The sequence below is a fragment of the Oryza sativa genome, chromosome 2, assembly GCF_034140825.1.
Source record: "Oryza sativa Japonica Group chromosome 2, ASM3414082v1".
In the NCBI taxonomy this organism is placed as follows: Eukaryota; Viridiplantae; Streptophyta; class Magnoliopsida; order Poales; family Poaceae; genus Oryza; species Oryza sativa.
This window is the reverse complement of record NC_089036.1, coordinates 23,657,895-23,669,198: the sequence shown is the minus strand read 5'-3', so window position 1 is coordinate 23,669,198 and position 11,304 is coordinate 23,657,895. Positions and strand designations below refer to the sequence as shown.

The window sequence follows — 11,304 nt, the reverse complement described above, 5'->3', positions numbered from 1 at the left end:
TCCTAATCCACCCGATTTTTCAACAAAAATCAACTGCTTTGGGAAGTTGGGATACCCGACTCGAGTCGAGTCGATCGCATCTGTAGTTCCGTTGCATCTGGATTCTCTGGAAACAGAAGCATATGGAACGGAACGGAACGAAACGAAAGACGCTGACGTGGCGCCCGCTGACGTGCGTCTATATAACGGCGAGGAGCTTCCTCTTCCTCCTCTCTTTTCTCCTCCAAGGTGACCACCTCCTCCCCACCGCCCCCCACATCCGGTTCCCCGAGGTTGCAGCCTCTGCAGCCTTGCGAGGATCAGATGAACCCATCGTCACCAGACGAATTCTCCAGTACGAACGATCGGACACTGAATCTTTGCTCAATTCCGTGCTGTTTTGATTCCTTTACTGGCAGCTGAGCCGGCCCTCAATCTGGATTTTCCCGGAGGATTTTTGGGGGATTTTTTTTTCTTTTTTGTGGGGATAAGGAGTTCAGGGGTGAGGGGGAATCTGGTGGAATTGGATCGGTTTTTCTGATCTTGTTGAGCCGATCTGTGTGGGATAGGAAAGGTTGCTTTTTGTTGTTGTTCTTGGGTTCTTGGTTTGATAGGAGTTGGGGGGATTCGGATGCTGTAATGGGGGAATTTGAGGCGGCGGATTTGGGAGATTTTGTGATGCGCGCGGGGATCGGGGATGGTGGAACTGTAGACTGTGTGGCCACGATCATCGGATCATGGATCGATCCTCTTGTTTCCGCTTCGCTCTTCTTCTCATCTGTTGATCGTGTCGGAGATGAGCGGAGAGAAAGATCATTGTGGTGGAGACTGATCTGTGCGTTGATCTTGCTTTGGTGGCATGATCCGGGGTCAATCCATGGATTTGTCTTGTGCGTGCTAGTCTCATCTGCAGTTCATTCTGATGGCATTCTTTTTGTGGGGGCAAAGGCTTTGCTAATTTACTACTGAATGAAAATTTTTATTTTTTATGTGTTGTTTGTGTTGTTTCTGCTATTAACTGTTTTTAGTAGTATTGAGTTCCACTGTAAGATGGTTCCTGATCTAACAAGGGTTCATGTGTGTTGTTGTTTTTGGATTGAGGTTCAGGCTTTCTCCTGTCCATGCGCTATCTGACGAATATGTCACTCTGTCTACTGCAGAACACAGCTTAGAAATACTGAACTGCCAACATGATCGAATAATTCAATGCTTCCTTTAATTTAACCTCCATTGCAAATGATTTGCTTATTAGTGATGCCGGGGTTTGCACTATAATGTGAAGTAGTAGTAATTTGCCTCTCTTCTTTTATTCTTGTCAGACTGAGTACTCTGCTCCCATAATCCTATTTATCCACACAGCGAGGGGCACTGCAAGAAGCATGCAGTGCCCAATGGACGCAGCTGCAAGTGGAACTTCGCCTGTGATGCAGTTCCATGGCATTGTTGATGAGCCACCCTCCCATTCATCTCCGCTGCACACGGCGCTGGAACGTTCGCAGCGCCATTGCTATGGTCATGAAACCCCAGGAGAATTCCCCCTTGCTGTGAGCCCCTCCATTGTGCTACATGTGCTCTCCACCTGCGAGCTAGATCCTAAAGATCTCGCTGCACTGGAGGCAAGTTCTACAGCTATGCTCTCTCTGTCTCAATGCTTTAGCAGGAGCTGCTGCTACTGATGAGCTTCTCATATGTCTGTCGTTTCAGGCTACATGTACATTCTTCAGTAAACCTGCAAATTTCGAGCCAAACTTTGCTCTATCGCTTCCAGAGGTTGCGGCATTTGATATGTGCCATAAAAGACCCATGGTTAAGCTAATGGCACAGCAGGAACGGGAGCAACTGAAGCAGAGGTGTGGTGGATCTTGGAAGCTTGTTTTCAAGTATATTGTGGCTAGAGAAAGGAATTACTCTCGGATTGTCGCCGGGCCGGGCCATAGTATTGTTGTCACCACAAAGGGAGATGCATACTCATTTGGGGCTAATTGCTGGGGCCAGCTTGGCCTTGGGGATACTGAAGATCGGTTCAAGCCATGCCTTATTAGGTAATGTGTTGATATTGATAAAATATATGATTGTTTACCAATGTAGTAAAACGTTCACCTTCTTGTTAGGTCTTTGCAAAGCATCAAAATCACACAGGCTGCAGTTGGATCAAGGCAGACAATGCTTGTGAGTGACACAGGAAGTGTCTATGCATTTGGGAAGGGTAGCTTTGTGTGGGAAGAGCTTTCTGATGCAGCTGATCACATTACCACTCCTAAGATAGTGGAGTCGCTAAAGGGTGTGTTTGTAGTTCAAGCAGCCATTGGTGGTTACTTCTCTGCGTTTCTATCTAGAGAGGGTCAGGTTTACACGATCTCGTGGGGGCGAACCGAGAGGCTTGGCCATAGTTCGGATCCTTCAGATGTTGAGCCTCGTCTTCTCTCTGGACCACTTGAGGGTGTTCTTGTTGCACAGATTTCTGCTGGGAATTGCTATCTCCTTATGTTGGCCTACCAGCCAACTGGAATGTAAGTTTTTGCTCTTGCGCCAACTTTTCATTTATTCTTGAATGATAATCTTTGAAACAAATTTGAGTGCTTGGTATTTGGAGCTTCTCTTGAGACGATTAACAGTGCTAACTACTTTGCAGGTCAGTGTATTCTGTAGGCTGTGGTTTAGGAGGCAAGCTTGGTCACGGATGCAAAAACAATAAGGGCACCCCCAAGTTGATTGAACATTTCCTGACATTGAGCTTTAATCCGGTTTCAGTTGCGGCTGGCACTTGGCATGCTGCAGCTCTAGGTGACGATGGGCGTGTCTGCACCTGGGGTTGGGGCCATACTGGTTGTTTGGGACATGGCGATGAGGAGTACAGGGTTCTCCCCACTGTGGTTCAAGGATTGAGCAATGTGAAGGCTGTGCATGTCTCCACCGGTGAATACACCACCTTTGTTGTCTCCGATAACGGCGATACATACTCCTTTGGATCCGCTGAATCCCTGAATATAGGTTTCCAGGTTAGATCATTATTCTATCACATTCATTCTTGCAAAATATCTACCATGATATGAAAAATAAAGAATTTCTACCTGATATGCTTCTTGTCAGGAGGATGAGGAAGCAGCAGATGATGCAGATTTTTCTACCCCAAGCTTGGTAGAATCACTGAAGGTGTTGAATGATAAGGCTGTACAGATTAGCACAACAAATTCTTCATATTGGCTCAACTCAGAAATGGGATACCCGCATACGTTCGCGCTCATGGAATCCGGTAAACTGTATGCCTTTGGGGGAGGGATCAAAGGCCAGCTTGGTGTCAAGCTCTCTGAGGGTCAAGAAAGAGCTCAGAACCCAGAGCGAGTCCCGATCGATCTCTGCTAATTTCAACCAGCATTCTGGTGACCATTTGCAATGACATATTCTGTGATCTGTGGTTAGCATGCCCTCCTGAATTTCATAGGAGGAACTCAAATGTTAGCATCGATGTAAATACTAGGGGCACTTACCTTTGGTTCTTCTCTGAAGTAACAGTGTGGTTGTTGGTAGTTCTTGCATTTTGAATTGTTGGTGCAGCCAAGTCCTGACCGAGTCTTCTGAATTGTTCGTGTGTGGCTTTAGCCTCTTGATTTCTAGCCTCATTCTGCATATTGCACGGTTAGCAGTGAGATCATTGCATGGTTGAATTCTTTTCAAACTCATCACGTAGGCAGTCTTATCAAAATTAGCTATAGTTGGAACAAAATCAAGCCTTGAAATCTTTGCTATACCTGCAATTTCAGACTTGCAGTACATAAGTAAGAGTCAGAAATTATGAAATCCCGGAGCAACCGTGGGCAGGAACAACTGTGGGTGGTGGCCTTGGCCGAATCGCTGAAGGGATAATGTTGTTGACCGACGACGATCCTTCTTGTGCGGATTGGTGGTGTGGGTTTGGACAGGGAATCGCGGGCGAAAGCCTTGCCGAGCCATTTGGCTGGCTGACAACGGCGACGCCGTTTGGCGTCGTTCCCCTCCTTGGAGGCGTTGTTTTAGCATACCCCTTTCCTTTCCCTACCATATTCTCCGGGTGAAAACCTTGCTTCGGTTCTAAACAAGCGGTGGCGGCGATCCACGTCGCATCCTCCTTGGGGGCATCGCTTTGGAGAAACCTCTTCGTGCAAGGATATTGTCATTGGTCTATGCATTGGCTTCAAACTTCAGTCCTAGGCCTTGACAAGGCCTTCTAGCTCCACATTTTGTTTTGCTTTTCTCAGTTTGGGTCCTCTCTTCTCTTATTTGGTGTGTTCAACTTGTATTGAACTAACACTCTCTTCTGGAGTGGATCTTTGTAATAATTGGTTGTAGTTCTTTTTAAGCAAAGGCCGGGATATTATATTCCATTATCTAAAAAATGAAATCCCGGAGCAATTCAGAGGAAAGAGATTATTACTAGTTAACCTTCATCCTAAAATATAAGGAATTTTAGAATTTTGGCTATGCATTTATATGTATCGTCAAAATTAGGAAATCCCAAAGTGATCATGACCAGTTGACTACTACCTTCATCCCAAAATATAAATAATTTTGGCTTCATCCCAAAATATAAGAAATTTTGGCTATGCATTTATTTGTATCGTCAAAATCCCTTATATTTCATATTTCGGAATGGAGTTAATACTACGTAATAAGCATGAGACATACAAAGATCAAAACCAAATCACCAACAAAAAAAACAATGTCGTAATGCTACACCGTCACCAACAAAGATTATACAGCAGCATGAAACATATATTTTGCCCATGCCGTTCGGTCATATTGTTTTTGCTGCTAGGCTAGCAAAAACTGATGAACATGTGGAATGTATTACCGAAAGAGTGGATCTATCTATGCGCCTGCTAGATTTGTACAACTCATAACAGCGAGGCTACTGCAGGATCCCCCTCGGTCCCCAACGTCAGTTGTACCATGCTGGGCAGTGCAGCTGGATCGCGTTGGGGGTGCCACTGGTGATGTCTACAGAAGCTTTGCGCCGTGGTTTAGTACATCCCTTTGAAAACAGGATTCGTCCGGCAGATGCTTGCGCCATACTCTTCATACTCTGCTTTTGTGTGGCAAGCCTGGTTGGGAAAACTACCAGAATTAGCTTTAATTTCTAAAATGGAAAAAGGAAAAAGAAACCCCGAATATGGGGATATATTCCAACAAAAAAATTTAAGCTTTGGAAACAACTTGCAAAAGTAAACGCTATGCACTAGTTTCAAGTGATATGAGTGTTCATTACTACTGTACATAGAAATAGAAGTTTGAATACCTCGTAGAATTCAGCGGTAGAGGCAAGCACAGAACCACCAAACCAGACAGCATATCTTTGAATAGGATGGCTAACTACATTTACTTCTATAGGTTGGGCCTGAAATAAACAGAATGTAGCTGTAGCTTCCAAGTTCCAATATCACAATAAAGTTTCTGGTTTGGCCAGTGTTCTTCTGCAATCAGGAGAGAGCCAGAGCAAACATGAAAAGTTTGTACCTTTGCATCTCCACCAAGTCGAGCATTAGATGCAAGGACTCGTGCATCCACTATCTTTTTTAGGTCCCGCTGCAGCCTCCTGTGGAAATCCTTAAACATAGTTGATCCCCCGGACAAGACAATATTCTGTCCAATAAAATGAAACTCAGAACCACTGTGATATTTTGAATCATAAGACGGCATTTTGATAACACAAACCTTATAAAGAGCCCTTCTTGTGTCAATTGGGGATGATTGGATGCACTTGTCAATAACTACATGCAAAGGAGTGGTGAAGTCATTGTTGTAAATCTCAGGGTGGAAGAAAATCTGCATGGTTCACAGCAACGTGGGGAAATTAGATTAAAATGATAGTGCAATCAAAATGTTTAGTTAGAAAATGCATCAGAACTACTAGAGATATCATGTACAAAGCAGTTATATTTATGAACATAAAGCCTGAACTCAAACTGGTTTATCCATGAATTGGAGTTAAATTATGATCGCAGTTAAGTTTTGAACCTAAATCAAATGTTACATTGTAGAAGCCACAGTTAATGGTGAACACATTAATGCAAAATCAATTACCTCAGGCCCTAGGAAGCGTTCATATCCAATGTCGCAGGTGTATTTGGCACCAGTTTTTGGTTTGATGCCACTCCAGTGCTTTATGTACTTATTGGGCTCTCTGTCATGCTTATTAAATTCCTAAAAAGGCAACAATAAAGTTATATTATTATTTTTCTTTTCATCTCTTAGGGACTCTATTTTTTGTCGTACAAATAACAAAGTCAATGGTTCAAAGCTGGGAAGAACCGAGACAACATATTCGATACTGAAAACAATCACCAGTTGCAGGAAAAAGTGAATCAGAGGAAAGCAGATGCATTGTTTGACATCAAGCATGCTGGAACAGTGCTTTACAAAATTAGATTCCAGGCAGGGTAAGCCTTAAATGCCAATGCCTAGGCTGCTATAACTGTGACAGTCAGTCAACTGCAATGCTATTATGAGGTAAAAGCAATCCTTCCTTTTGAAGTAACACTCATCCTAGAATAAACGAGAACATATACTATCCATGTTTCAATAATTGACAGTTCATGTATTTATTGTAGTAGTTAATACCTTCACAATATCTGAACATGTATAGCAGTACATTTCTTTCACTCTCCTTGCCACATCAAAAGATTCTTCTGGTGGAATGTGCTCACCTCTTTCCTGCAAGAACTAATTGGCTCAGTGACTTATAAGTGCACTGCCATTATGCAGATTCGCTATATAAAATATGAAAATCTCAAGAAAATTATGAGGTAAACTTGTTATATATTTATATATCCTTTCTTGATATATCACACTCCCAAGTCCCAAGTCAATTTCACATGCAGGTTAAATGGCACAAGAAGAGAAGTTGTCTCTCTCATCACATACAGGTAACGATAATTTCAGCTTGTCCTCTAGTCTTAACCATGTGTATTCATTTGTTCAGAATGATATACTTGATATGCTTATTTGACAACCACGGTGAGGTGACTCAAATAATCTCAGGTGTGTTTACAAAATTTGCCATGGCGCATGATTGCAGCTGCAGGCTGGAGTTGCTTGTAAAACTTTGAGTGGAATTTATTGTGCATCATTAGATAAAAATTGACAGTTACTTTCCACCAATTCTACCTCTATTTCATGCATTTTATCCCTTTCATTATTTGTGGCTGTTATTTTCATGAATCTTTGATTTCCTTGTGCAGTTATGATGGACATTTGGACTCTCAAAGGCATAGATCCACAGTAATGTAAGATCAGTGACATCTGTTGACAAATAGAAGGTTAAGTACTATCTTGTGACGGCCCACAAGAAAGCAATGGTAACTACCTTTAAGAGTTGCTGAATAAACTGGGTAACATCCTTGCCTGTAATTGGAATTGATCTGATGCTGCTTCCTATAACATAACCATCAGCAACAGGAACAATGTGGGTAGCCCCATCACCCACATCGACTACAACACCTGTCATTTCACACTGAAAACAAAGCATGAAATTCCTCATAAATATATCTCTCAACATAGACGAAAGGAAAAAGAGGGGCAAATAATGTAGTACTTCCTCCGTCCCAAAATAGTTGTCTCTTTAGGGTTTAAAATTTATCCCACAATACTTGTCACTTAAGAGTACTATATGTCCAATCAATCACCTCCTATTCAAATTTCTACACATTCTATCCTCAACAACCTCACAATTCCATTCAAATGAGAGGCACTTTAGTCTTTGATTGCTAAACCTTAATTTGTGCTAAACAAACCAGAAAGACAGTATTGTGGGATGGAAGGAGTATTGTAGAGCAAACTAAGCACAACTACGAAGCTCAAGAGTCCATGCATGGCTAGAAATAAGATGCCAACACAATGAGCTTTCAAATGAAACAGAAAAACCACTATAGAATTAAAATTTATTGGAAACGTAAATATTTCAATAATGTAGTCTCTTTCACCTATCAAATTAAGGTTAAGCAGAAATATTGCATATTGAAAGCGTGTAATAAAACAGTTCAACTACAACATAAACATGGCCTTGAGAACGAAATTCATGTTCTCATCTCAAGGAATTCTTGCTCTACTAACCTTTGTGGTGGTGTATCCTGCTGCGAGGGCAAGAACCGGCTGGCACGCTATGTACAGACCAGGCACATTGAAAGTCTCAAACATGATCTCCCCGGTGTACTCGCGGGTCTCGGGAGGAGTCAGGGGGCTCTCGGTGAGCAGAAAATAGTGATCCTCCGGATCACACCGCAGGTAATTGAAAATGCACTGCTGCCAGAACCTCTCCATGGTGTCCCAATTCTCAACCTGAATATCTAGCCCATATCAGCTTGAGTAAATGAAGCTCCGCAAACTAAGATAGCAACGCAGAGTGTCAGAAGAGGAAATTAACGCTCGCTCGCGCGCGCGCGCACAAACCTGGCCATTGTGAATTGGATAGCTGAGGTTGTAGGTGTTGCTGGAGCGGGAGCGGGCCAGGGCGTCCTCCCCGATGAAGAAGTCGAGATCGGCCATGACGCCGGCGCTGTGCTGCGCCATCCAGTTCCCCTTGGTGGTGTTGGCCCTGGTCTGGCCGGCGAAGGTGTCGTTGACGGCGACGACGGTGGGGGTGATGAAGCAGGGCTCCACGTTCCCGGCGAACCCCATCTTCGTGTACCTGCGCGCGCGCGCCACCCATTCTCATCACCCGCCTCAGATTCGCCGCGGCGCACGCTCTCCGCGCGCAGATCTGGAAAGAGAGAGAGAGAGGGAGGCTTACCCGGTGCCGTTGTCGATGACGACGGCGGGGCGGGAGGCGGCGTCCATGGCGTCGCGCGTGGTCCCACCGCACCGCGGCGGCGCAGTCGGTCAGTCAGCCAGTCAGTCACCGGCAGCGGCGAGGCTTCCCCCGTCCGCTTTAACCACCACCGGCCGCGGCCGCAACGCGGGGAAGAGGAGGCGAGAGCGGGTCGGCGTCGCGGCGGGCATCCCACACCCACCGCCACTAGCTTCTGCCGCCCCCAGCAGCAGCAGCAGCAGCAACCACCTCCACGCGCGCCCGAAGCGGCCGGCACCGACCGAGGAATGGAAGCTTGTAGAAGAAGCGAGGTATCGGGGCGGCGCGGCGCGGCGGGAGGAGAAGGGAGTGAGAGGGGGGCTTGGCTTTTGCTTTTCTCGGGGTATCGTGGGATTTGTCTCGGCGTGCGTGGTGGTTTCCGTGTTTGGCGTCGTAGGCGTAGGCTCTCGCACGCACACGCACGCACGCAGGCTGCGGCGGCCGGGAGTAGGAGGAGACTTGGGGGACGTTGGTATTGGTGTTGGTGTTGCTCCTCCTCGGATTGGTGTGGTGGTGTGGGGTTGTGGGGGTGGGGGGCGTGCGGGATGATTGCGACACCGCCACCGACGCCACCGTGTCCACTCTGCGGTCTCCGGCACGGGTGTGGGCGCCACTGACGTACTCCTACGCAGGGAGTTCCCGGTTGAGAAATGTGGGTCCCATGTGACAGAGGGTGATCGTTTTTTTTTCCCCCGTTTTAATGCCAACCGTTTTAGCTGATACCTGAAGAAAATGACCCCTACTTGGCCCGATTTCTGCCCGTCATTCAGCAATACGGAGTACTTCATCTTCAGAAATGGAGTAAGTTAATTTTGTCCACGGATATAGTAATAAGATATGTCACATATCATACTAGATTAACTTATCTTAAAACAGATAAATTATATTTTGCCCATCCTAAAATGCCAATTTCTATATGTCATTCGGTAATTCTTCCTCCTAGACCATGCAGTACTGAGTTTCAATTTTAAGATGGAGATAGTATGAGTTATTTTTTCTTTTCTGCGGCAGAAATTGATAATAATGAGTAATGAAGAGTTATAGTGATAGCTACTTGGTTCTGCCAAAATAAAACAATGCTTCGTTGAAGACCCCAAACAAAACACAATGAGCTTTCCTAATCCCTCCCCAAGAAAAATGATCCTCCGACTCCTCCGAGTGCGTGCCGTGGACACGTACGAAATCAAATGCCATAGCGTACAGAGCTCGCACGGGGAGACGTTGCCGAGGCTCGTAGGGATAAAACTAGCTCTGCAGCTGCTCTTGGCCCCAGGAAAAAAAGAGAATGCAACCGCGCGTAGGAAAGGCTCGAATTTTTCTCTCTCTGTTTTTTTTAAGCTCATCGATGAGCTCCAGAAACAAGAGATTCTTCTCGTAGGACATCTTGAGAACACTAATGAAATTCAACCAAGGCAAAGAGAGGCCAAATGGTAGAGGTGTCCACCAAAAATTTCCTACTATCTTTTTGACCTGTCTGTCTACTCTGAAATGCTCTGACATGAGGCATGGCCTATATATCCATTGCTCTAGCCACAACTGCTCAGTGTTACGGTGCAAGGTAATTAATTTGCAGAGGCAAAGCAAGATGAGGTTCCTTGGTCTCCTGAGCTTGGTTGCTCTCATCTTCCTCCTCAGCTTCAGGTCTCTGATTCATCAGCAAGTTCTTGTTGGTAAGTTTTACTACTACTACTAACTTTCTGCCAGCTTTTATGAATGCTACTGCCTATCTGAAGAGCATTCAGTGAGATTGCTACTGGAGGGAAGAGTATGAAACTGATCTTGTTCTTTCCGTGGAAGGAGAAGGCGCAGCAGCCAGCGGGTTCCTCCATGGCAGCGGCGACGACGGAAGGAGGCAGCATGCGAGGGAGTGGGAGGAGGAGAGGAAGAAGATGAGGTGGTTCATGGTCAGGGACTACGCCCACGCGCGGCGCCACGAGCCGAGGAACAACCGGCTGGATCCTTAGCGTGATGTTGATGGCTTGATGCCTTGATGGCGCTGGATATAATGGCTAGTCCTAAGCTCATGTTTAATCTGTCCCCTAGCAAGTGTGCAGCAATTTTCACACAAATTTTGCAACCCCTGACCATAGAATTCCCTTATGATTGTAGAAATAGTTCTATCTTTTGTGAGGTTTTGTAAGGAGTATTCAGGTTTTGTAGTTTTGAAACTGTTTTAGTATATGTTGGGTAAAAATACAAGTCTTTTTTATACTTTCTAGTTCCCTTTTCTGCATTCATCTTTAGAGGTGTTTGCAGATTGTAAAGCCGCTGGTGAACAGTAGTACTGATCATGGATAACTAAACTGCAGCCTGATGGAGAAATGGTAAGCAAAGATTAGTGTCCCTATAGCACTGCAAATGCTCCTTAATTATTTTGGGTTTTAGGATTTTCAAAGTTCGAAGGAGAAATGAAAATGATCATGAGGGAACTTCAATCTGAATATCCTCATTTCTGGTGCCACCAGTGCTATCCTACAGGATGTGGCAATCTGAATAGTAAAAAAAGT

At 45.0% G+C, this 11,304-nt stretch overlaps 2 protein-coding genes across 5 annotated transcripts; one reads left to right on the top strand and one right to left on the bottom strand.

The window, feature by feature from the left end:
- The first annotated feature begins 225 nt into the window (after positions 1–225).
- LOC4329868 (ultraviolet-B receptor UVR8) lies at positions 226–3,538 on the top strand. 3 transcript variants are annotated; one of them, XM_066307705.1, is made up of 6 exons: positions 226–334; positions 1,339–1,595; positions 1,684–2,021; positions 2,091–2,489; positions 2,612–2,978; positions 3,070–3,538. In XM_066307705.1, exons 1-6 carry the CDS (start codon positions 304–306, stop codon positions 3,340–3,342), a joined length of 1,665 nt encoding a protein of 554 aa, XP_066163802.1. In that variant the 5' UTR covers positions 226–303; the 3' UTR covers positions 3,343–3,538. The 3 variants fall into 3 exon arrangements, with proteins under 3 accessions (XP_066163802.1, XP_015627247.1, XP_015627249.1); XM_015771761.3 differs by having other exon boundaries at positions 1,299–1,595; XM_015771763.3 differs by having other exon boundaries at positions 1,087–1,595.
- A 984-nt stretch (positions 3,539–4,522) lies between these two features.
- Positions 4,523–9,216, bottom strand: LOC4329867 (actin-related protein 3-like). Of its 2 annotated transcripts, NM_001416700.1 has the most exons (10): positions 8,741–9,216; positions 8,401–8,638; positions 8,065–8,289; positions 7,319–7,465; positions 6,574–6,666; positions 6,037–6,156; positions 5,668–5,778; positions 5,470–5,595; positions 5,252–5,350; positions 4,523–5,057 (listed from the first exon to the last, which is right to left on the bottom strand). In NM_001416700.1, the coding sequence occupies exons 1-10, from the start codon at positions 8,785–8,787 to the stop codon at positions 4,977–4,979; spliced, it is 1,287 nt and encodes a 428-aa protein (NP_001403629.1). In that variant the 5' UTR covers positions 8,788–9,216; the 3' UTR covers positions 4,523–4,976. The 2 variants fall into 2 exon arrangements, with proteins under 2 accessions (NP_001403629.1, XP_015623038.1); XM_015767552.3 differs by having other exon boundaries at positions 4,639–5,057; positions 5,470–5,778; positions 8,741–9,121.
- Between the last annotated feature and the right edge of the window lie 2,088 nt (positions 9,217–11,304).

Bases quoted from the DNA above. Each gene is read 5' to 3' on its own strand.
- LOC4329867 (XM_015767552.3), bottom strand. From the start codon at position 8,787: ATGGACGCCGCCTCCCGCCCCGCCGTCGTCATCGACAACGGCACCGG. The intron at 8,290-8,400 runs GTTTGTGCGCGC...CTAGATATTCAG, and splicing joins ATCCAATTCACAATGGCCAG to GTTGAGAATTGGGACACCAT. The intron at 6,157-6,573 runs GTATTAACTACT...TTGCCTTTTTAG, and splicing joins CATGTTCAGATATTGTGAAG to GAATTTAATAAGCATGACAG.
- LOC4329868 (XM_066307705.1), top strand. From the start codon at position 304: ATGAACCCATCGTCACCAGACGAATTCTCCA. The intron at 335-1,338 runs GTACGAACGATC...TTATCCACACAG, and splicing joins GTCACCAGACGAATTCTCCA to CGAGGGGCACTGCAAGAAGC. The intron at 2,979-3,069 runs GTTAGATCATTA...GCTTCTTGTCAG, and splicing joins CCCTGAATATAGGTTTCCAG to GAGGATGAGGAAGCAGCAGA.